The sequence below is a fragment of the Entelurus aequoreus genome, linkage group LG19 (genome assembly GCF_033978785.1).
Source record: "Entelurus aequoreus isolate RoL-2023_Sb linkage group LG19, RoL_Eaeq_v1.1, whole genome shotgun sequence".
Taxonomy (NCBI): domain Eukaryota; kingdom Metazoa; phylum Chordata; class Actinopteri; order Syngnathiformes; family Syngnathidae; genus Entelurus; species Entelurus aequoreus.
In genome coordinates, this window is record NC_084749.1 from 24,061,255 (window position 1) to 24,085,812 (window position 24,558).

Here is a 24,558-nt window from a genome sequence, read left to right on the forward strand (position 1 = left end):
GACCGACCACATCAAACATGAGGTGGACGCGGGCAAATACTGCGGCATGGTCATGCTGGACCTTCAGAAGGCCTTTGACACCGTTAACCACGCTATACTGTTGGATAAGCTCAGAGCAATCGGATTTAACAAAACCTCTTGGAGCTGGATGCAGTCTTACTTGGAGGGGAGGGAGCAGGTGGTAGAGGTGAACGGCACCGTGTCCCCCCCCCTCTCGGTGAGCTGTGGAGTCCCCCAAGGCAGTATATTGGGACCTTTACTGTTCCTAATATACATAAACGACATGTCATCGGCATGCGACTGTGAATTGTTTTTGTTTGCGGATGACTCTGCCTTGCTGGTATCAGACAAGGACAAGTCACAGGTGGAGAAAATCCTCAGTGCTGAGCTCTGTAGAACTTGCACCTGGCTCGCTGACAACAAGCTATCCATCCACTTGGGTAAAACAGAATCCATCCTGTTTGGGTCCCACATCAAACTTAAGAGAGTCAATGACTTCACCATAAAAGTAGGTGACAGTGTCATCACCAGGAAAGATGAGGTCACCTACCTAGGTTCCATTCTAGAGGCTAACCTTTCCTGTGACAAAATGGCAACCAAGGTAATCAAAAAGGTTAACCAACGAACGAGATTTCTCTACAGAATTTCCTCTCTGGTCAACAAAAGCACCTTGAGGATTCTGGCGGGAACTCTCGTTCAACCCTTTTTCGATTATGCATGCACCTCCTGGTACCCTAGCACCTCCAAAACCCTCAAATCTAAACTCCAAACATCTCAGAACAAGCTAGTCAGGTTACTTCTAGACCTCCACCCCAGATCCCACCTCACTCCTACCCACTTCTCTAAAGTGGGCTGGCTCAAGGTGGAGGACAGAGTTAAACAACTTGCACTGAGCCTAGTCTATAAAATCCGCTACACCTCCCTGATACCGAAGTACATGTCAAACTACTTCCTTAACGTAAATGACCGCCATAACCACAACACCAGGGGGTGCTCCACTAACCACGTTAAACCCAGATTCCGAACTAACAAAGGTCTTAACTCATTCTCTTTCTATGCCACATCAATGTGGAATGCGCTCCCAACAGGTATAAAAGAAAGGGCATCTCTATCCTCCTTCAAAACCGCAATAAAAGTTCACCTCCAGGCAGCTACAACCCTAAACTAACACCCTCCCCGGATTGCTAATAATCAAATGTAAACAATCAAATGCAGATACTTTTTCTTTTTCTTATGCCTTCTGATCTCTCGCTCTCTCTCTGTCTCTCTATGTCCACTACTTGATGTCCATATCCCCCCCCCCCATCCCCCCCTCCACACCCCTGATTGTAAATAATGTAAATAATTCAATGTGATTATCTTGTGTGATGACTGTATTATGATGATAGTATATATGATAGTATATATCTGTATCATCAATCAATTTAAGTGGACCCCGACTTAAACAAGTTGAAAAACTTATTCGGGTGTTACCATTTAGTGGTCAATTGTACGGAATATGTACTTCACTGTGCAACCTACTAATAAAAGTCTCAATCAATCAAAAAAAGGTTCCTTTGTACCTGTACAAAGGACTCCCTGTGGGAGTCCTTTATACAGGGTACATGCGAACCCTAATAACACTCCAGACATCATAAATGGTAAAAGGGTTTCTTCTTCAAGGTACTCAAAGCGCTTTGACACTTTTTCCACATTCACACACTGATAGCGGGTGGAGTGTCTTGCTCAAGGACACAACGGACATGACGAGGTTGGTAGAAGGTGGGGATCGAACCAGGAACCCTCAGGTTGCTGGCACAGCCACTCTCCCAGCTGTGCCACACCGTACCCCACATCAGCCTACAATCTTGACACACGAGAGCAGAGCAGAGAGTTGGGGCTAGGCAGAAAGAATACACTAGAAATTACCACATAAGTACCGCCGTCATACTTACGTGACCTCACAAATGGCCTACAGTTAAAAAGATATTGTAAAACACAGCGTTCAGCAAGCTCAAGCCCGACTGCATGACGCGTTGGCAATAACAAATATCTAACATTGTAATAACATTTATAAGTCAAAAAAGAGGAACATCCTAATTGGTCCTCTTTAGTGTTGTTCTTTTCTGTTTGAAAATTAAAATTTAATTAAAGCAGACCTATGATGGTTTTCTTTTTTTTTGACCAATGTGAGATACTCGTGTTAAACAATGTCAAAGTTTCAAATCAAGGTTCATTCAGTTGGGCGTGAACTTGCATGCGATTTTGGATGCCTTTGCCGAAAGGTTTTGAAATATTAACAGCGGGCCATTTGTGATGTCACACATTGATCAATTTACTTATGTGGGAATTATTAGACATATTATGTCTAAAAGCCTCCACCCGCTGCTCAAACTTTTTTACAAAACCAAAAACCAGTGAAGTTGGCACATTGTAGGATAAAGTATTATGTTAATCTACTCTTGGTATGTGCACAATAACACCCATGTGTGACATTAATAAAAAAAAAAAACTGTCTATGAAAGTTATTTTCAACTGTGTTTGAAAAAAAAGTAGCGGTGACTTCAAACAGTGTACATTTACATTTGGAGAGGCTGGGGCGTGGTTTTATTTGCAATCATGGAACGCCACCACAAACCAACATCTTGCAAATCTGCATTAAGTGTGTTATAAAACAGAATGTGGAGCAAAATTTACGTACAATTTACACCAAAGCATACCCAATACATACAGTGTCATGACCACAAATAAGTGTTTTAAATTTAGATAGAAATTATCCTAGGTCCCCTTTAAATATTTTGTATTTCCAATTTTCTAAACAGCCAAAATATTTTCTCTTTGGGTAATGTTCACCCCCAACACTCACAACTTAAGTACACACTTCTCAAGGCTGATTTACCCCTGCTAACCAAGTCGGTTTACGCTGGGGAAACCCCTTTGCATTCGTCCTATTTCCCTTTACCAGAAGCACAGTACACACTGTCCTCTTACCCCCCTCCTCCTCCTCAATGCGCACACTCGTAACAAACATATTTAACAACTTACAGGAAAGGAGGATGTATTTGCTTAGTGTTTATAACCAGAAAATAGCTTGATAACATTTTGTTGTTTAAATGATTTACGATAGTTTGGTTACCAGACAATTGCTGGCATCATTAACCAAGAAACCACAGTGTGTTGACATGCAGAATTTCAAAGAATCAAAAGCAAACACTGATCTTACAGAAGTTGGACTGAAGTGCTCTTGCATGTTGGTGAACGGATCCGCAGAGGAAAGCTCCACAGATATGCTAGAGCAAACACAAAACATATTTAAGACATAATGACACAGGTCTACTATAATAGTACATACATTGTTTGAGCACAATTAATTTCTCAATACTTACTGGGATGGAGTCAGGTCGCCATCTCTTTTTGTGCTCTGCTGCCCCAAGCAGTTAATGAAAACCTGAATTGAACACATGGACATGGTGCTCATGATGTTCAGTTCAGTTCAATTTCAGTTTATTTCAAACATGTTTACATGTTAATCAACACATTCCAAATATGGTTGGTAATAACTCTGACAAAGCCAGTCAAAATAAAACAAACATACTGTTTTATATGCAAAAAGGCTGGACCCTAAGACAAAATGCTTTCCTATAAGCTACACATTATTGATCAAACCCAACATTTGCGGGTTTTCAGAATCTTCACTATATTCTGGTTAATGTAGGAATGTGTTAGCGTATACAGAAAGTGTAGTGATCGGCATAATAAACAAAAGGTCAAGAGATTTTGTACCACTTGTCCCTTTCGGGGGGTGATTTATTTTATTTTATGGCAGTCAACAATTTTAGCTGGGGTTAAATATGATATCATGTCATTACAAAGACGTCTCTAGGAAATATATAATAGCTTAACTGGTAGCTAGTGAAGAAAAATGCTGCAACTGATGTACAGTATCCAGGTACAATTTGTTATAAATATACAGTATATGTATAAATATATAGATATGTATGTGTATGTGTGTGTGTGTGTGTATATATATATATATTTAAAAAAAAATATATGTATATACATACACATATATACTGAGTATATATATTGTATATACATAAATATAAAATTACATCTTTCACTCATTCACACTTGTTCTCATTAGGGTTACGGAATGAGCTGTAGCCTCTCTCATCTGCCTTTAGACAAGAAGTAGGGTTCACCCTGGAATGGTCACAAGTCATTAACAGTAGAGTATATCAATAATAATGTATTATCTATTTTTAAGACACTAAACATTGAGTGTTTTCTTCTTGACACTCAGATGGAATGCAGTGCACATGGATGATCATTTGAGTCACACATTAAGTCCCATCTTAAAACTCATTTGTATACTCTAGCCTTTAAATAGACCCCCCTTTTAGACCTGTTGATCTGCCGTTTCTTTTCTGCTCTGCACCCCTCTCCGTCGTGGAGAGGGGGGGCAAAGATTCGGTGACCACAGATGAAGCGCTAACTGTCCAAAGTCGGGACCCAGGGTGGACCACTAATCTGTGCATCAGTTGGGGACGTCTCTGCGCTGCTGACCTGTCTCCACTGAAGATGACCTCCTGCTGGCCCCACTATGGACTGGACTCTCACACTATTATGTTAGATCCACTATGGACTGGACTCTCACAATATTATGCTAGATCCACTCGACGTCCATTGCACCGGTCGCCCAGGTGGGGTGCCCCCACATCTGCGGTCCCCTCCAAGGTTTCTCATTGTCATCCCATTGGGTTGAGTTTTTTTCTTGCCCTGATGTGGGATTGGAGCCGAGGATGTCATTGTGGCTTGTGCAGCCCTTTGAGACACTCGTGATTTAGGGCTATATAAGTAAACATTGATTGATTGATTGATTGATAAATGTTAGGTTTGTTACTCCTCACATGGATCTAAAAAACATAGTTCAATGATTTATAAGATTTTTTGCTGGAAAAATGACAACATGTACTTGCTTTCATGATGTTTACACAGAGTTCTGTGGCTTGATCCTGAACTTGGTCCAGCTGCAATATCTGAAGAAACAAAACTATTCATGAGTACAATATGACCTGCTCTATTTACGGTACACTTGTTGTCCAAGAATAAGTAGTAATTAGTGGAACAATAAAAAATAAGTTTGTAATTGTGATTTTTAATTATGACTGTATTTCTTAAGACAGCTTAATACATTGCTTTAATAGTGGTATACAATAGTTTTGTCAAAGTTGTATGATGCACCTTTATTTATGACATTTACAAATACATATTTTGGTGGTTATGATTACTATCTTACGTTGATCTCTCCTGGTTTGATGTCCAGAGGCTCTCTCAGTGATTGCAGCATTTGGGCCATACACTGTTCAAACTGGGATGGCTGAAGAAAAACAGCAATAGAATACCAGAAAATATGACAAAAAATATCCTTCAGAAATTAGATTGACACAAAACCAAAAATAACTCTATAATGAAAATCTGTAAAGGAGTTATTTGACAAAATACAGACAAATATGCATACTCTCTTAGCTCTTGCTATTTTTAAGAGAAACAAACTTGATCATGTAAGTGAAAACTTTAACAATGACATACATGATGCTACTTCCTTACCAGCCTGGTAAATCCCTCTACAATCCAGTCCTCCTTCTCAGCAAGTCTCCTGACATCTAAAAAAGACACACATTGGCATCAACCTTCAACACTTTTGTAGTGTTTAATTACAAAAAACAACACATGTTGAGACATGCTATAGACAAATTTCCTCATTGTCAAAGAACAGCAGAACCATGTTTGAAAGCCAGCTGCATTTCATGAAAGTGTATATTAGCACAGGATCTTGGGATTAATTGTTGAATATATCACGCATTTATATCATTATATTTACATTAATACCATTGTTTATGTAACAACTACCCAATGCGAATACTATAATCACATAGTTAGAATTGCATAAAGAAAACCACAATGTGGTACAAAACATCTCACAACCAAGATCACTAAGAACAAAGATGTGCAAGTTAAGTGAAAGTCAGGCACTCTACTCAAAATAACCACAAGTGAAAGTAAGCACAATAAGGTTTTCTTATAGGAGCCAAACATGTGTTTATATCCTGTTTGTACATTAAAGGGCACCACAGGCTCATGTACAGTCGTGGTCAAAAGTTTACATACACTTGTAAAGAACATATAAAGTCATTGCTGTCTTGAGTTTCCAATAATTTCTACAACTCTTATTTTTTTTGTGATAGTGATTAGCACATACTGTTTGGTCGCAAAAAAGATTCATGAAGTTTGGTTTTTATGAATTTATTATGGGTCTTCCGCCCGAATGTAGCTGAGATAGGCTCCAGCACCCCCCGCAACCCCAAAAGGGACAAGCGGTAGAAAATGGATGGATGGATGAAAATGTGACCAAATCTGCTGGGTCAAAAGTATACATACAGTAATGTTAATATTTGGTTACATGTCCCTTTGGAAAGTTTCACTGCATTAAGGTGCTTTTGGTAGCCATCCACAAGCTTCTGGTTGAATTTTTGACCACTCCTCTTGACAACTACATTTGTTGGTTTTCTGACAATCACTCTATCACAAAAAATAAGAGTTGTAAAAATGATTGGAAACTCAAGACAGCAATGACATTATGTTCTTTACAAGTGTATGTAAACTTTTGACCACGACTGTATATAAGCCAGAGGGCAACAGGTGCTGACCCCTAAGGGCATAATGTACAAGTGTCGACCACATTTGGCACGAATTGTGTGGCAACGTTGTTTCTGTGTACAGTAGGAATCCTGAAGTTATTAAATAAAACTTATGCACTTTCATATTTTGTTGGTGCCAAATAAATAGGTGACGCTGCATCAAAACAACTCTTTCTAATGATTTTTTAAACGGCACAACAGGTACTACAGCATTAGCTGCCTATCACGTCATAACAGCAACTACAGTTCAACACTGCAATAGCCCAGCGCTAGGCTGGCTACATTAAGTCAAATAACTCTTTCTCCTTTACTTCTTTAAGGGCGTTCTCACACTGAGCCAATTTTGATTTCATGGGCCCATTATCCTATCCCTGCCGCTTAAAAGGGTCCTTTTGACATCCGTTTTTGACGTCCCTTTTGATCCAGCCGCACTTTCTGCCCGGGAAAAGGTGACAAGACCAGAAATACACATCAACATCCCTGTTATTGAAGTAGAATGGTGCAGACACAGGCACGCTTCCATTGGCTCCTACTTTAGCTGCTGCATGGTGATGGCAAGGTCATCTGCATACCCATACCTCCTAGAGGTTGTCTCTGGTAAGTCAAGGACATACACATTGAACAGCATCTGACAGGACAGACAACTGAGGGATCCTGTTTCTCAGCAGGTTTGTTTAAGTCTGGAAATGGCAGTTCTAAGCTCGGCTATTGAGAAGTCTCTTGATAAGTTCTCATCAACACTGGGCACGCTAAAGAGTGCAGAGACCTCGTGAGATATAATGTAGGCGGAGTCCGTAACTGTAACTCAGAACGCAACTATTACTTAGGAGCTAGGATGTATGGCATTTGTTGTCACTGAGCACTTAGGAGGTGTTGAGTTGGTAGATGGTCTGCCATGCGTTACGGCTGAAATAGGTGAAGTCTATCAACTTCATGACCTCCGTCCAACTTGCCCTAAAGATGGTGTCCAGCTTCTTTTTCCACGTCTACCCTTGAGGGAGCCTGCTGATGCACGGGCAAACAGGGGGTTGTTAAAGTCTCCATCCCAACCTTGGATATCACCTCAGTTGTAGCCTTATGGGATAGTTTTCTCTACAATGCTGGTCTGGGAGATTGCTGTTTGTTCTCTCAGTCTCTGCTGATTAGATTTTGGGGGTGATACAGATCACTGTCTGGATTCAGGATTTTTTACTATTGGGAGATAAAGCCTAGTGGAATTCTGTGCTCTGCGGGTGCTTTTCTAGTTGTGAATTTTATTTCATAGTCATGAATTTATTACTTACCTTTTTATTTCTGTGAATGAAACATGTGTTTAAATTGTATGTTACTTAATTCTGTAAAGAAAACGCATAGGTTTTGGACAAAATGTGTCCTTTTTATAAGTACCGTTTTAGCACTGGCACCATTTCAAAAGTATCGATTGTGCACCTGTATCTATGAAAGTATTATTGTAGCAAAATTATTTTCAAATGCATATCTCAATCTTTGCGTCTGTAATTCAATTCACGTGTATGTGAACTAATGTGTGTGTGCGTGTTTTGTCTGTTCGTAATTTGATTTGTCTATGGGTAAAGAAACATCTGTTTATCCGTTTACACGTGACTTTTTGACATACATATGTACGTGTATGTGCATGTGTATGTGTGTGTGTGTGTGTGTGTGTGTGTGTGTGTGTGTGTGTTTGTGTGTGTGTGTTAGGGTTGTACGGTATACCGGTATCAATATAGTACCACGATACTAATGAATCATATTCGGTACTATACCGCCTCAAAAAAGTACTGGTCCAACAAGTCGTCACGTCGTGTCATGCAGACGAGCATGTTCACCAATGCACAATCACGGAGTACTTACAAGCAAACATGCTTCACTACACACCGTAGCTCACCGGCGTCACAATGTAAACAAACGCCATTGGTGGATTTACACCTGACATACAATGTAATGATACCAAGTAGAGGAGCGTATCTAGTCGATACTACTATGATTACATTCATATTTTTTATCATCACAAAATCTTTTTTCGTTTAAAAAAAAAATTATATTATGTTTATAAACTCAGGAAATACGTCCATGGATTACTATGTAATCATAATAGTATCGACTAGATACGCTCCTGTTCTTGGTATCATTACAGTGGATGTCAGGTGTAGATCCACCCATGGCGTTTGTTTACATTTTGACGCTGGTGAGCTACGGTGTGTAGTGAAGCATGTTTAGCTATTCCTCGTCCTGCAGGGATGATACTTGTAAGAAACTTACTTTGTCGCCATGGAGACAAGGATTAGTGATTTAGAAGTAGCTAAAACACTGCAGACTGCGGCTGGACTTTAGCTGCTAGCTCGCTAGCCATGTCTAAAGCACCTCTTCCTGAGGGCGTTTCAGTGTTATAACTTCACCTTTATCGTTAGTTTTTAAGCCAAAATTAGTCCGTTCTCCCTTTTCTGTCTACACACTGTGTCTGCTTGTAAGTACTAAGTGATTGTGCGCTACCGAACATGCTCTTCTGCTCGTAAAACCAACAATGACACAACGTGACGACGATAGGGGTGCGGGACTGGTACTTTTTAGAGGCGGTATAGTACCGAATATGATGCATTAGTATCGTGGTACTATACTAATGCCGGTATACCGTACAACCCTAGTTCACATACACATGAATTGGAGTACAGGCACACAAATTGAGATACGCATTTGCAAATAATTTTGCTACAATAATACTTCCATAGGTATCAGATATGTTAAAGATACCCGACCAGACTGAAGAACAGAACACACACTAATACTGTGAACTTCTAGTTCCTATAATAATTCTTCATTTACCGTCTGTGGTGTGCAGTAGTGTCACCATGAGGCAGTGAACTCTTAGTTCCAGCAGCAACTCTTGGATCACTTGTAACAGATCATTTGGGATCTCCAAGGCAGACAAAGCCTCATGACATCCTCTGGATGAGATAGATTAGGGTATTTATGAGTATAGCAAACACACCACTGAAGACTGTTAAAGACATCGGAGCAGCACAAAATGATACATTATATGAAAATGACCTGACAGTGTGGATGATTTCAGTGAGCCAGGCCCCAGAAAGTTCTGTTTTGTTCTCCCAGCCTCCATAAAGACTTTGCTCCCCTCGTGGCAGTGTCGTAGGAAGAAGGGCCCCGCGCACAAGCTTGACCAGTCGATTGATCATTTCCTCAATCATTTTCTACACAAGTAATACACACACAGTTAGAAGAGCCTATATTTCAAACTCCAAAGTTGGTAAGATTTTACTGTGAGGCGTCACTGCTGCATACTTTGAAGTCATTTTGCCTTTGTCTTGCATTTTTCTTTGATTTTTCCACCTGCCCAGATTTCTCTCCAGTCTGCAGGAGACAAACATAACTCAGTTATCTAATATCTAAATGTTACATTATATTTCACACTGTAATGATTTTGCATGTACTTACCTCACTAAAAAGACTTCCATTGACATAAGAGATCCAAAGCTTCCAGAAATTAGGGAGTTGACCAATCACCACATCTGACAGCTTTTCTACAAACTGCACTTGCTGAGGGGTTTCAAAGTGGCGGTCTAAAATGGACAAACATACATATTGTATTCCACAAACAACTACAATTATACATGATGTCTCTTATTAGAAACATTAAGGCACCTTAACACATTCCACTTTGGCAGACTATATGAGAAGCCCTGAAACCCAACTGGAGGCAAATCATTTTCCAAATTAAATTCACAAAAACGTTGATATATATATATATTTTTTCCCCCCAAGATGGTGCCGCTGTAGTGGCTGCTGGTGACAGGAGCTCCGTGCTCTTGTATCATCCTTTAGTGTTCCTGATGTTTCCCTCTGGTTTTCATGTGTTTTTTTTGCCTTTTGGTTCAGGATCCTTTGGACTGTGCGACAAGGGGTGGCACATTCGTGACTTCTGTGGTGCTTTTTTTGTGAACTTTTGGATCTGCATCCCGGGAGCGTTTTGGCCATGGAGACCAGCTGGTGGGTCTCTGCCATACCAGAGTCTGTTTGGAGCGACTGAAGGAGATGCAGATGAAGAGACAGGGCTGTGAAGCTAGCGCTGAGCAGTGTCTTGTCTGAATGAGCATTTATCGGACACCTCGGTCTCCTTAGACGCATCCTCGCTCATCCATGCAGACTAGACACTGGCCTAGAGTTAGTGGGCGGCCGAGGGTGGAGTCGGCTCTCTTGGTTGCTTTGTTGGGTCTGCTCCTGTCTCTGGCCATGCTCCTCCACCCCAGCAGACGATGACGTGGAACACCACAGAGGCCACCACAGTGTATATGGATGTTTTTGTATGGTTGCTTGTCTATGCATGGTGCAATCGTGTGCGCGCAAAATTTATTATTGGTTAATTATTTTTTGTTGTTTTACTTTTGTAGCAGCATGTAGAAATGGCACTGCTGGAGTGGTAGCTGGTTGCATCTGCTCTGCTTTTTTAATGTCCTTAATGTCCTTTATGTTCTTTGATGTTTACCTCTTGCACACACGTGTGTGCTATGGCTATGAGTTTTTTTCTTCTTCCTTTGGCTTAGGCTGAAACTGAATATTTTTTTTCTTTTTACTCACTCCCCCCCAATATTTACCCGTTTCTCACCTTTTTTTTGTAAGGGGCGCCGGAAGTTGGCAGACCCGTCAGCGATCCTGTTCTGTCTCCCTGTAATGTTTGTCTGATCTTGAATGGGATTGTGCTGAAAATCTTGATTTGCCCTCAGGGATGAATAAAGTACTTCTGATTCTGATTCTGAACACTTCCCAAACGCTTTAATTGATAGTACTATTAAGCATTTTATTCAAAATTCAATCCCTGTTCAAAACACAATATCAAAATTTAAGAACTTTCTGGAATTTGAAGTAACCATAGAAACCATATGTTCAAGACAAACAAATATAAGCACACAATGTATATGTGAACTGAGACGTGAGTGTGGTACTCACTGCTAGGTCTTGTCATCTGCAGGCTACTCCCTCTTTTCAAAGATGATATGTGGCTGAGTCTGCTGAGTACTGAAGGATCCGGAGCTCCTACACAGACTGACACACAACAGAGGACACGGGCAGCAGAATAAAACTACTTAACTCTGTACGATAAAGAAACGCACACTTCAAATATCAAACATTTCAAATAAAAATTATTAATCATTCCACATTTGTCATTAATCTCAGATTGCTTTAAACTAAGCAATCCTCCTTCGTTCCTCTCATTCTCTCTTCATTTATTCAATTTCAGATGTGGCTTAGTCCACTGCTAAACACTTTTCTGTTGTTTTCAGGGTAACAGAAACAGATCTGTAAACTTTGTCAGAGCTGGGGTGAAGTAGGTTAACATCACTGGGTTCAGTTACATTTAATTTCTGTTACCAGAGAGCAACTCTCACCACTAGATGGCAACATGTGTATGTGTTACACAAAACCATGTAATCAGTGTCTCAGCAAATATATTGGCTTCTGAAACCACTTTAAGGACTACAACACCTAATCAAACATGATGAGAGACTTTCGTCAGTTCTAAAACTACTAACTCGTGAGTCTGTTTTCTGGCTGTAGGACACAAAAAATATTGGAAAAATCCCCAAAGACCCAGCCGGTAACTGGAATATCAAGGATGTGAGCATAATGCAAGTTTTCCCTTTCTTAAATTTAAAATATAATACAACAGTATAAAGCGGAGCTTTTTTAAATAACAGATTCACTCTGAGATCGAAATGGTTTGGCTTTCTGAAATGTATTTCTCTCATTAGAGGGGAGAGCTGCTGTTGCTAAACCTGAGGAAACCTTATCACAATGTTGCTAGACGGGAAATTATTGCACCGGAAACTTAAAATTGTCATACTTTGAGAAAAAAAATTACCGTATATTCCCGATTTGACATTGCTGAGCACCATCTGGTACATTAAAACATTACCACAGACCGTGTATGCTGTAGCTTATAATGCAGTCTTACCTAATTATAATACTGATATAATATATGATAGAATAGAATAAATTAGGGTTGTCCCAATACCAATAATTTGGTACCAGTACCAAAATGTATATTGATACTTTGATACTTTTCCAAATAAAGGGAACTACGAAAAAGTGTCAATTTTGGCTTTATTTTAACAGAAAATCTTACAATACAATAAACATATGTTTCCTACTGTACCGGTACTCAAAGAACAATTTTAAGAAGTTAAAATATAAATTAAAGGGCATTAAACACATTGTGTTTTTCTTGTTGCCCTCAAAGAACAATTTACAATTTTCCATATTACATATAGTCTGCCATAATCAAGGATTAGATTAGAATATAATAAAAAAAAGCTTTATTTGCATGATATTAAATGCTTCATGATTTATGGTTGCCAATCCTGGTCTGTGCTTTAAGAAAAATACAATTATTAGTAAGTACTAAAAACAAAACTATGGATAAATGTACCCAGATAAGACATGTAGCAGGTAAAACACACATCTGTTAAAGATAAAACACAAATTGTAGCAATTTGTTACTAAATTCAGTCATTCTACTTGCACTAGTTGAAGTTAGATGGGCGCTCTTAACTCCGCTAATATTTGGCATTAAGCATAGCAGCTGAGTATCTACATGTCATGTATCTATCTGTCATGTATCTACATGTTATGTATCTATATGTTATGTACCTACTTGTGCACAACAGAGGAGCTGTTAACTTATGAGAGTACAGTATGTGTGTTTGTGAAAATGTCAACGTGTTGGCTAAGTGACGTCAGTGAGTGAGTGAGTGGGCGAGTAAAGAGTGAGAGAGGGAGCGTGCGCACTGTGCAGTAAAGTGATGAATGGGTCCGGTTGTGTCCTGCAAAACTAATAATAAAGCAACCAGATTGTCACAAATCGGCGGCCTCGAACTCTGACCGGAAAGCGGATCTTAGCAGACCCATTGTGGGGTAATGTGAACTGAAGGGAACATCTCCCCTGCACTCCTCTACTACGGTCTGCACCGCAGCGAACAGCAGGAACGGTGTAACTACTATATTATTACCTGTCTCTCTTTATAACTCATTGTGCAGATCTGGATGATTATTATTTAAATGTTTACCTATGTTTGACGCAAAGGTGATAATACTAATCGCCACATTTGGCGAGATGTGTTTTAAAGCAACACTTGAAGCTCGGCGCTTCATTGTTTAAAGCGTCACCTTTACCGTTAGTTTTGAAGCCCAAATACCCCCATATTGCGCTTCTCCACCCTCTTTATTAACTAGTACTATTTTCTTTTTTTGCCATTCTTCCCCACCACGATGTTATTGCTTGTATGCACTTTGTGTGTGCGTTTTGACACACAACATCATGCGCCTCGGCTCTGTAGTCACCGCCACACAGCGGCACTGAGATGAAAGAACTGTACCGGTACATTTCAAAAGGCAGTATAGTACCGATTTCAATCAATTAATATCGCGGTACTTTATTAGTACTGGTATAGCGAACAACCCTAGAATAAATAACAGCAAAGTTGGGAAAAAGGCCTTAATTGGCAGAACAGTGCACTAACCTGGCTGTAAAAGAGACAACATCAGGCGCAGTGCAGGATGTATTTATGTTTGCTAATAGCGATGTATTAAAGGTGTCAAATTATCGGCTATTGTAAGATGTTTTTTACATTACTGATCGTATATTTTACAGAGGGTGAAATAATAGTACAATCAGCAAACTAAAATTAGTTAATTCCCACCTTTATAAAGCAGTACCTATCAAGTCTAATTAAAATTGCATGTAATTTAGTAAATTTTCTTAACACTGAAGTCACTGTAATTTTTTCCTGACAAACATTTTCCTATGATCTACTTTGTCTACAAAATGTATTGTTGATAGGAGAAGAAGTTAACATGGGTATTCCACAGTTATGGGGGATACCGACTGCCTAATATAGTGGTGGAAACAACAAAAACAAAGGGCCGATAAAGGGAGACATGTACAGTAGAATCTAGGATGAAAACCTCTCGGCCTCAGCCAGAACACTCACGAGGAGCCATGGGTTTTCCAGCATGACAATGAATCAAAACATAAGGGAAGGTGCACAAAAGAGGTGCGCAAGAAAAAGCAAATCCTGCAGTGCTCGGACCTTAAAAAGGACCTATGATGATTATAATCTCCATTTAACACAATTCTTTGTGGTCTAGATCATATGCATTGGATATGCTTTGGTGCAAATTGTGTTTAAAATTTTACTCCACAGTCACATTTTGAACCCTCGTTCTAAGTACGTCTGCAACCGGTTTGTGGGTGAGGGTGTTTCCTTAGATTGCAAATGTACCCCTCCAATCCCAAACCTCTCCAACGGTATCGGAGTAACGGTAACACTGTAAATATATATTTTGAAGAAAAACAATAATCTCCATATTTTTTTCCAGACTCTGTTGAAAATAAACTTCATAAACACTATATAGATTCACCTGTCAATACATTAGGTATAGAATGGTACATCTTGTGTGGCGCACAATACCGACTCATAAAAGCTGCATTTACCAGAAATAATCTCACTACAAGTCGCACGTCCGTATTATTGTGTGCATGTCACAATTAGATTAAAATAATACAATAATACCTTCTCTTGTGTTCCCTCAAACCAAGTAATTATGTCGCAATGATGCCGTCTTTTTCATCACAGTTTAGCAGCTAAATCTAATTTCATACCGGCCAGTGTCAACGTAACAGCCCTGTGTAAAATGTTGACAAATAAACACGGAAGTATTTTTTTTTATAGAGATCAGAGGAGGCGGGACGGCATTAGATGATAAGGAATAACAAGAGAGGCTGCAGCTAACAGCCTCGGCACAGCAGAGTGGGAGGTGGCTGGCCAACAGCATATACTAGGATTCCCACATTAGTACATCCGTCAATCTGTCAATCAAATGGCCTAATGTTAAAACAAGACTGCAAAACATAGAGTTCAGAGACATCTAAAAATGCGCGCAAGCTCCTGCCCCAATGCATAATCCTTATGATTGAATTGTTGGCATTTTTTAACACAAATATCCAATATTGGGACAATTTCGAAAAAAGAGAAATTATCATAAATCCCCTTTAATGCCATTGAACTGAAACTGAAATTTGGAGTGGCCAAGAATCAGCCTAAAAACCGCCATGATTTGGAGAGTATCTGTCACAGCAGTGGAGTAAAAACCCTCCTGAGATGTGTCCAAACCTGGTGACCAAAAACAAGGAACTGACTTATGTGCTTTCTAATAAGGATTTCTCCATTGAGCACCAAGTCACAGTTCAAATACAATGATTGGAAATGCTAAATAGCGTGTTGCTTCATGTGAAATATAAGCAATGCAATGCATAATGTGTCTATTACCTTTCTGGCCACTGATGAACTCATCCCTACAGTCTTGCATCAGCTGCAAGATCCATTTATGCTGAGCGTAGATGCACTGCCACGCAGGGTCACCTGCAGCATGCAGGTCAGACAAGTATCTTCACAGGGAGACAAAACCAAGAAACTGCATTAATATTTAATCTAATTGCACCCGCCAACTATTGCTTTTTTGAATTTCAATAATTTAGCTATAGAAATAGATAGAAATAGTTCTCTATAACATTATGGTGTGTCCTTATAGCCAGTTTTTGCAGTAGGGCTAATGATTGTACAAAACCCAAAACCAGTGAAGTTTGGACGTTGTGTAAATTGTAAATAAAAACAGAATACAATGATTTGCAAATCCTTTTCAACCTATATCAAATGAATACACTGCAAAGACAAGATACTTAACGTTCGAACTGAAAAACTTTGTTATTTTTTTGCAAATATTTTTAATTTAGAATTGCAAACATGTTTAAAAAAAGCTGGCACAAGGGGCAAAAAAGACTGAGAAAGTTGAGGAATGCTCATCAAACACTTATTTGGAACATCCCACAGGTGAACAGGCTAATTGGGAACATGTGGGTGCCATGTTTGGGTATAAAAGCACCTTCCATGAAATGCTCAGTCATTCACAAACAAGGATGGGGTGAGGGTCACCACTCTGAACAAATGCTGAGCAAATTGTTTAAGAACAACATTTCTCAACCAGCTATTGCAAGGAATTAAAGGGTTTCACCATCTACAGTCTGTAACATCATCAAAAGGTTCAGTGAATCTGAAGAAATCACTGCACGTAAGCAGCAAGGCTGAAAACCAACATTGAATGCCCGTGACCTTCAATCCCTCAGGCGGTACTGCATCAAAAAGCGACATCAGTGTGTAAAGGATATCACCACATGGGCTCAGGAACACTTCAGAAAACCACTATCAGTAACTACAATTTGTCGCTACATCTGTACGTGCAAGTTAAAACTCTACTATGCAAAGCGAAAGCCATTTATCAACAACACCCAGAAAGGAAGCCGGCTTCGCTAGGCCCAAGCTCATCTAAGATGGACTGATGCATAGTGTAAAAGTGTTTTGTGGTCTGACGGGCAGTCCTCTGCTGTTGCCATTTCTCATACAAATTAGCGTAAAGCTCTAACTTAAAACTGTCAGTAGACTCCAAATGAAAGCGCTAAAAACTACAACATGGCTGACGGGGAGACCACAAGGAAGAGTGTTACATGTAGCAAAAAAAGAAACCATAATATGCAAATGGGATAGGCCCCAGCCACCCACGTGACCACCATAGGGACAAGCGGTAGAAAGTGGATGGATGGCTGGATGGATGACCCTTTTCAATATTTTTTATGTGAATCTACACATTAAACTTCAACATTTAAAAAAAGTTACCCATGTTATGTATTTGTTTCAATAAAACAGCTCGACACTTGTTTGGTTTAAACTTTGTCCAATTTTACGGAAAAAATATCGGGATTCATATATTATATATTGAAATGCAGCCAAACTGTATCGGGATATGAGTTTTGGTCCATATTGCCCGGCCCTACATTAGTGTTACCAACAGTGCTAACACTGTTTAGGGATGTTCTCTGTGTTTAATTGAAGGTTGCAGTAGGCCTTTCGATGGCATAGTGTTTGTATGTGTTAAGTGCACAAGTGTACATTGAGTGTAAATAATTAAATTGTGTTATTATAGACATTTCATAATCCTCTATTTTTTTATATTTCTGTGTTACAAATGTTTTCCATTTAGTAGCATTAGTGCTCCTAGTGAAAAAGCCAAGCGTACAGCCCTGTCAACCAGAAAGTTGGTTATGGTAGAGGAAGCACAACAATATATTGTCTTTGAAAGGGACTGTTAGCATCTCTTCTAAAGCTAAATGGACAGCTTTTGCAGTGTTTTCGGCTGTCAGATTGAGCAAACAGAGATACAAATCTACAGAACTACTGTCTGCACAAAAAACAGGGAGTGCAGACAGACTAATAATAAAGAAATGCAATTTTGGAATACCATTTCTGATTACATGACATCTGCTGGATAAAAAGTTAATATACTAGTCAGACACACACAAAGACTAATACATGTACACCAGGGGCGCCCATTACGTCGATCGCGAGCTACCGGTCGATCGTGGAGGGTGTGTTAGTCGATCGCCAACCGAGCATTAAAGAAATACACCTAAAAATTAGCGATCATCAATTTTCACCAAGATGTCACTTTCGTCACTTGATTGACATTCACGGCACCCGATGGTCTTGTGAGATGACGCTGTCTGCTGCGAGCTCATTATTAAGAAAAAATGACCGTCCAATTCAACAAACACTTTTTATTTCAACAGACTCTCGCGCCGTACCTGCCGTCAAAACTCTAAAGACCAACTGCATAGTTCCTGTCTTCATGATAAAAGCGCTGCTTCATCCTGCCTGTGCTAACAAACTAAGAGTCTCAGAAAGCTGGCGTGCACAAGCAAGCAAGTTACGGAGTTTGCCGCCAATGTATTTCTTGAAAAGTGTATAAAAACGAGTATGAAAGCTGGACAAATAAGATGCCAAAACCCAACCATTTTCATGTGTTATTGGACAGAAAGGAGGACTTTTTGTCTACTCCATTTGAACACGCGGACGTTATAAGAAGTACTGTCTGATTCCAATCAATGCAAGTCATCAGAATCGGGTAATACACCAACTTATATTCTTATCTTCATGAAAGAAAGGAATCTATGTGTGTTAAACATGCTTGTATTTTCATTAAACACCTTTAACTTGTTAACAAAAACGTCTCTTTCATAAATAAATAAATATAAATTATATATATGAATGAGGTAGATCCCCTCGACTTGGTCAATTGAAAAGTACCTCGCCTGCAGAAAAAGTGTGGGCACCCCTGATGTAAATTAATGGACATGAACATTATAGTAATATCAAAAACAGAATACCTGATGTATCGCTTTTGATCATGTAGTGTTGATGGAGTCTGCAGCAGCTTCTCCAGTAAAAGACTTCGGAGAGATTTGATCCGAGACTCAACCTCAGCGTAGACTTTACAAAGCAGAAAGGTAAATACATTTGTTAAGTAGGTTTTACACTATTTTATATATTAGTTTAAATACCAAAACAAGTGACAATAAGTTTACCTTTTTTAAAAACGGGAACCTCTGTATTCCCAAAAAGGGATTTCGCCTTCTCATAGTCATTTATCACCACGTCATAATCACCCTGGAAGTCACAGCAGTTATTTAACCCATCATGGTACACGGTGACTCATGGTGCTCGAACCGTGTATTGCAGTTCCTCTGACTGGGTGAAAACTAACAAAACTTTAGCAGTCGAAGCTACAGTGTGGGAACAAACAACATGTACCTTCACATGTGGTCAGTAATTACTAACCACATGCACAGCAATAAAATGACTGTAAAGACAATAAAAGCAAAACATAAACAGCCTAGTTTGACGAATGTGGATGGCTGAATTATAGTTTCTTCAAAACAAATATTTTGATGCTTCACAAAGATTTCAAGAGACTAAAATACAGTATATATTTTTGCCTCAGTGCTCTGAGCTCTTAATTTTGATGACTGATTTGTATCTCACTGCACACTACAAAGGGAATCTAAATACAATTATAAAAAACATTACTTCAGTGGATTTATCAGGTGACTACACATTCATATTATACATGATATGAGTTGCTTCAGTTGTTTTGTAAAGTGCATATTTATTGAGGGATGAATACCTTCTGAATATTGCGTTCGATGTTTAGCGGCAGGTTGAAAAGAAACTTGAAACGCTGCAGGACGTTAAGCGCATTGCGTGTGGAGTCAGCCTTGTCTTTCCGTCCCAAGACCTCTTGGAAAAGTGTATCTGCTGTATCACTTGCCCCTACGAAGACGATAAAGGCACAGATGGAGTAAAAGTGGAAAAATACATAAATATTGTTATTAAAGTGGACTCAAAATAGTCAAACCAGTCGAGTAACAACATCAAAAGAAATTCTGTAAACATGTCAACTTGTGTTTTGACATGGTAACATGCAAACATATTTTATGTTTCAGTAATTACTGATGGTTATTTTATTTAAAATCACAATAAATGCAGTAAATTACTTGCTTGCACAATTCAATTAACTTTAAAGAAAGACTCCAATATTTTTTACATAAATGCAATTTATTGTCAGAATCTTATACACTGTATAGAACTTAAATGCATGTCGCATTATTTGCTCAGAACTTAATAATGGTATTATCCAAAGACCCATCTGGGTATATTATGAAATTTAATTTGCCACTAAGCACACAAGTCAGATTCTTATAAATAATTTTTGGACTGGAACATGTATTGACCCGATCAGTGACCTAGCCATCTTTCAGGCAACCATCCCCAGTAAAGGTAAAGGATCAGGTGTGGTCAAAATAAATTAGTGGTTAATCTGCGTTTATACTAGGACTGCGGCAATCGATGATTTTAGAAACTGAGTAATTTATAAATGAATTAGTTAATTAATAGAGTAATCGAATAAAACACACATTCTAGCGTCAATGAGACTTTTAGAGACTTTTTCTATTACAACAAACTTGACAATGGAGAGAACGAAACAAACTTACGACTTGCAGGAACTTTTGTGGGGCCGTAGACTTTAAACTATTTGCAATTTAACGTTGTTTATTATTTTTTACAAACTTAACTTCGATACGCGAAGCTACGAGAAGTGGTCGGACCTTTTTAAACATATTCACGGAGGAGTATTCAGCTGGACTTGAAGCAACGACCTCAGCTGCCTACTATTCTAAGACTTCGATGGAGAAATGTGAAATAAATGAGGCAGTACACGAGTGGAACGAAGGTAAATGACATTAAATATTAACTATTTACTTTATTATATGTTGTAAAAGTAGTCAGTGACGCTCCATTTGTGTAGTTATTAGCCTTAACCCGAGTGAACAAAATGCTAATGCTAACAAGCTAACAGTAAAGCAGCTCATGTTATTCTATTCTGTGTTGTATGTGTTTTTATGTTGCACCAAGTAAAATTCCTAGTTTCCGAACCTGTTCTCAGACAATGGCAATAAAAACTATTCTGATTCTGATGTGTTTGTGTTGTCGACGTGAGATAAACACTGCCATTTACTTTTAAATATATTGTTATTTACAGCTGAAATGGACCAAAAAGAATCGCCTAACCCTCATGAATTCATAATTTGATGACTATGACTGTTGGACATTGCAGACAAAAGCCTGACTTTTTATGAACAATTCGGTAGGTACATTTTATCTTATAAATCATATAATTTTGTAAATTACTGCTTTGTATTTCATTTACTTACCTTTTAGTAAAATAACTGATGATCTGTCACTTCACATCTGGTTATGTTTCCTTAGTTTGTGTTTATTTCCTGTCAGTACTCTTATTTTAGTTCCATTTCCTGCATATCTCCGCTGAGCGCTCGTTCCCTCATCTGTCCCTGATTGGCCAACCAGGCTGCTATTTATGCCTGCCTCGCCCTCCAGTTGGGGCTCGAGGATTGATTATGTAACGGACGTTTTTTTGCATGCATGACTGCTCCTCTCGTGTTGAATATAATAAAAGACTCTAACCTGCACGTCGTCCTGCTGTCTCCTGCATCTTGGGGTGACAACTACCGCAGCCATGCGAGTTCCTGACAATATTTACAGTATATAGTAGTATATAGTCATAAACTATTGACTTTTTATCTACATGGCATTAGTCTAGAAATTTACCAAACCACTCTTCCATGCTTCATCAGCCTAATTTGTATGTATGTACTGTATGTATTGAACTGTATACCTTTCTTCTGTCACCTCATCATTGTTCCCAAAGGGTGGCGCTGTGTGTTATGCTTGACTTAATGGCGTTATGACATTTGTGTTAAGTGAAAAGACAAGCATGCTGTTTTTGCCTACCAGGAGGGATTAAATGGTAATTGGTAAATACTTGTACTTCTACCTTCAAGGTTATCAAAGCGCTTTGACACTATTTCCACATTCACACACACATTCACACACTGATGGCGAGAGCTGCCATGCAAGGCCCTAACCACGACCCATCAGGAACAAAGATGAAGTGTCTTGCTCAAGGACGAGATGGACGTGACTTGGACAGCGGAAGCTGGGGATCGAACTAGGAACCCTTAGGTTGCTGGCACGGTCTACCAACTGAGCCACACTGTCTCCAAAATATATTGAGCACGTATTCTTATGTTGTTGGCTAGTTGACATCTAAGTAAGGCCTTGTAAGTACTTAAAGTACATTTTGAAAATGGCAGTTATAACTCCATCCATAGATCACTTCCGCTATCCATTGTTGCCTCGAGTTTGTGTGTGTGATTAAGCAATGTTACCTTAACAAAGGAACTACCTTTTGAACTGCTATAAATGAACCTTGAGAACTGATTCCAAATTACTGCTAAGCTATTGTGTGAATTAGCACTTATTGTTCACATAAAAGAGCAATTCAAAATATCGTTTGACCTTTGTATAACAGCTGCTTTAGATGGCTGTGCATAATAATAGTGTGTCATATTTCAGAAAGGTGTGGCGAGTAGCTAGCAAGCGGCGGGTTGGAGACCTCTGGTTTAAAATGTTGTGCGAGTCAGTGCCTTGCATTTACTAAACTTGTGATATATCTTGCAATATTAATAAAACATTTACTTACTGCAATTTTAATACTACAATAATTAATACTGTATGATCGTGTACGCCAACATATAAAGCCGAACTATGAGGTTTCCTTTACAAATGCATGGTTATATTTACAATTGAAACTTCCAAATACTTTTGAGCCTCTGTAAATGGACATGCTGGCTGTATGAGTGGCTGCAGGATGTACATACAATTGCTGTTATTATGAAACATTTTAAAGTAAAGCTAAGAGTCTACACTTTATTTGAGGGTTTCATTTCAAAACTATGGTTGGTTGTGTTAAAATAAAAATAACTGATACTGTTTGGACTGAACTGTATAGGCCATTCAAGTTAGGGTTGAAGCTTTCCTATTAGGACCCAAGACTATTATTAACTAATTTTGACGAAAAGTCTGCAATTGAAGAGGATTTGGCATCGTGACTTTACTGTTTTCCATACTGTAGTAAATGTATGTACACCGGAAATACGCAAGCCAATTGTGTGCCCAGGAACTGTAATTGTGGTATACCATAATTGTAAATAAAAAGATGCTTACTGTTGAGGATAACTTCCAGGCGTTGGGTCATTGATCCCTGTACTCTTTCAGTGCCATCAGACTCCTGCCTCTGGTGGATTGCTAGAACAAATTATAAAAATGTATATGTTTTAGTAACAGAAGTTATCTATCAAGTACAACATATATGGAACAAAAACAAGAACATTTGCATATTTGTTTCAGGAATCAAATATTAAACAATAAATACACATAATCAGATTGTGAATGTAGATTGAATTGCAAGGTCTGGACCCCTCCTTTAAGAATTTACCATGCAACAGACCTTTCCCTTGTGCTTATTGTACCAGATAACTTGACTTGGAAAAAATTATAGTAATAATAACTGTTTTATGGCCTTCAGACATTAGATGCCCTCTAATGTGAATTAACTATCTGAGAAATACTTTTAGGAATGTCGAGAGAAAGGCAAATGCTAAAAAAGACTTGCAAAGCAGGACAAGGAAAGCATGGAATTCTAATCTGGCTTTAAAATCATTTAGCATGGAATGTTTGTGCAGAAGAGGGAATTTGAAGAGGGGGAATGAGAAGATCAAACATAAAAAAAAGACCACTGAGAGGTGTGGCCAACCCAATGAATAAATAAATGAAGTGCAGAAGTGGGCCGTTGGGTGCTGAGAGCTGCACTGTGAGTTTATTGACAAAGAGGAGGTGAGCTGGGCAAGGTTTTGGGACCTTTGACATACTTCTGAAGTAATTCAAATACTGTATGCAGCAAAGAGACATTTCAGGAATTAGGTGAAGATAAATAAACATGAGAGATAAAAAAATGACCCACTCATTTCTCTTCACTCAATTGTCTGTTATCTCTTGCTCCTCATTTGTTCTATTACAAATACAGCTATTACTGTTAAGAGATATTGGAGACCGCATAAGGGAAAGCTCTGTAAATAAATAAGGCCCACTCTGACAGACATACATTTCAATGCAAGGATTAAAATATTCCAGAAATCTACTGTTCAAACATGCCATTTTCCAATCATTATCATTGGCCCTTTCATGCAACTCTCACTACGACGACAATACTGCTCTGGCTACTACTGCCGACCAGCAAATAAATATCACCAACACTAGTGACTGTAAAAGAAAGCATAACTTTTAAATGCAGTATTAATTAGAGATGACTAATTCTTGCTCCTTGACATTTTGAAGAATTCTGTGCGTTCCTTCTATTACAGCATGAGCATGCCCCTGAGCACAAATCATGGTCCATAAAGACATGGCTGGACAGCTTTGAAGTTTGGTAAGTCAACACCGACATATTATGTCAGACCCTTCAGTATTTTTGAAATGTGACTGCACAATTCATCCATTTTCTA

The 24,558-nt window shown here is 38.9% G+C and overlaps 1 protein-coding gene across 1 annotated transcript in view; it reads right to left on the bottom strand.

Moving 5' to 3' along the window:
- The window catches only part of exoc2 (exocyst complex component 2), a 118,977-nt gene that overhangs the window by 34,904 nt on the left and 59,515 nt on the right, over positions 1 to 24,558 (bottom strand). Inside the window, exons 7-21 of the mRNA XM_062028146.1 lie at positions 23,222 to 23,302; positions 19,761 to 19,906; positions 19,162 to 19,243; positions 18,964 to 19,066; positions 16,016 to 16,134; positions 11,637 to 11,732; positions 10,128 to 10,252; positions 9,975 to 10,043; positions 9,726 to 9,883; positions 9,501 to 9,622; positions 5,590 to 5,645; positions 5,279 to 5,359; positions 4,959 to 5,018; positions 3,366 to 3,427; positions 3,203 to 3,269 (exon numbers count right to left, since the gene is read on the bottom strand). Of these exons, the coding sequence (XP_061884130.1) occupies positions 3,203 to 3,269; positions 3,366 to 3,427; positions 4,959 to 5,018; positions 5,279 to 5,359; positions 5,590 to 5,645; positions 9,501 to 9,622; positions 9,726 to 9,883; positions 9,975 to 10,043; positions 10,128 to 10,252; positions 11,637 to 11,732; positions 16,016 to 16,134; positions 18,964 to 19,066; positions 19,162 to 19,243; positions 19,761 to 19,906; positions 23,222 to 23,302 (1,427 nt within the window). The remainder of the gene's footprint in view (positions 1 to 3,202; positions 3,270 to 3,365; positions 3,428 to 4,958; positions 5,019 to 5,278; positions 5,360 to 5,589; positions 5,646 to 9,500; positions 9,623 to 9,725; positions 9,884 to 9,974; positions 10,044 to 10,127; positions 10,253 to 11,636; positions 11,733 to 16,015; positions 16,135 to 18,963; positions 19,067 to 19,161; positions 19,244 to 19,760; positions 19,907 to 23,221; positions 23,303 to 24,558) is intronic.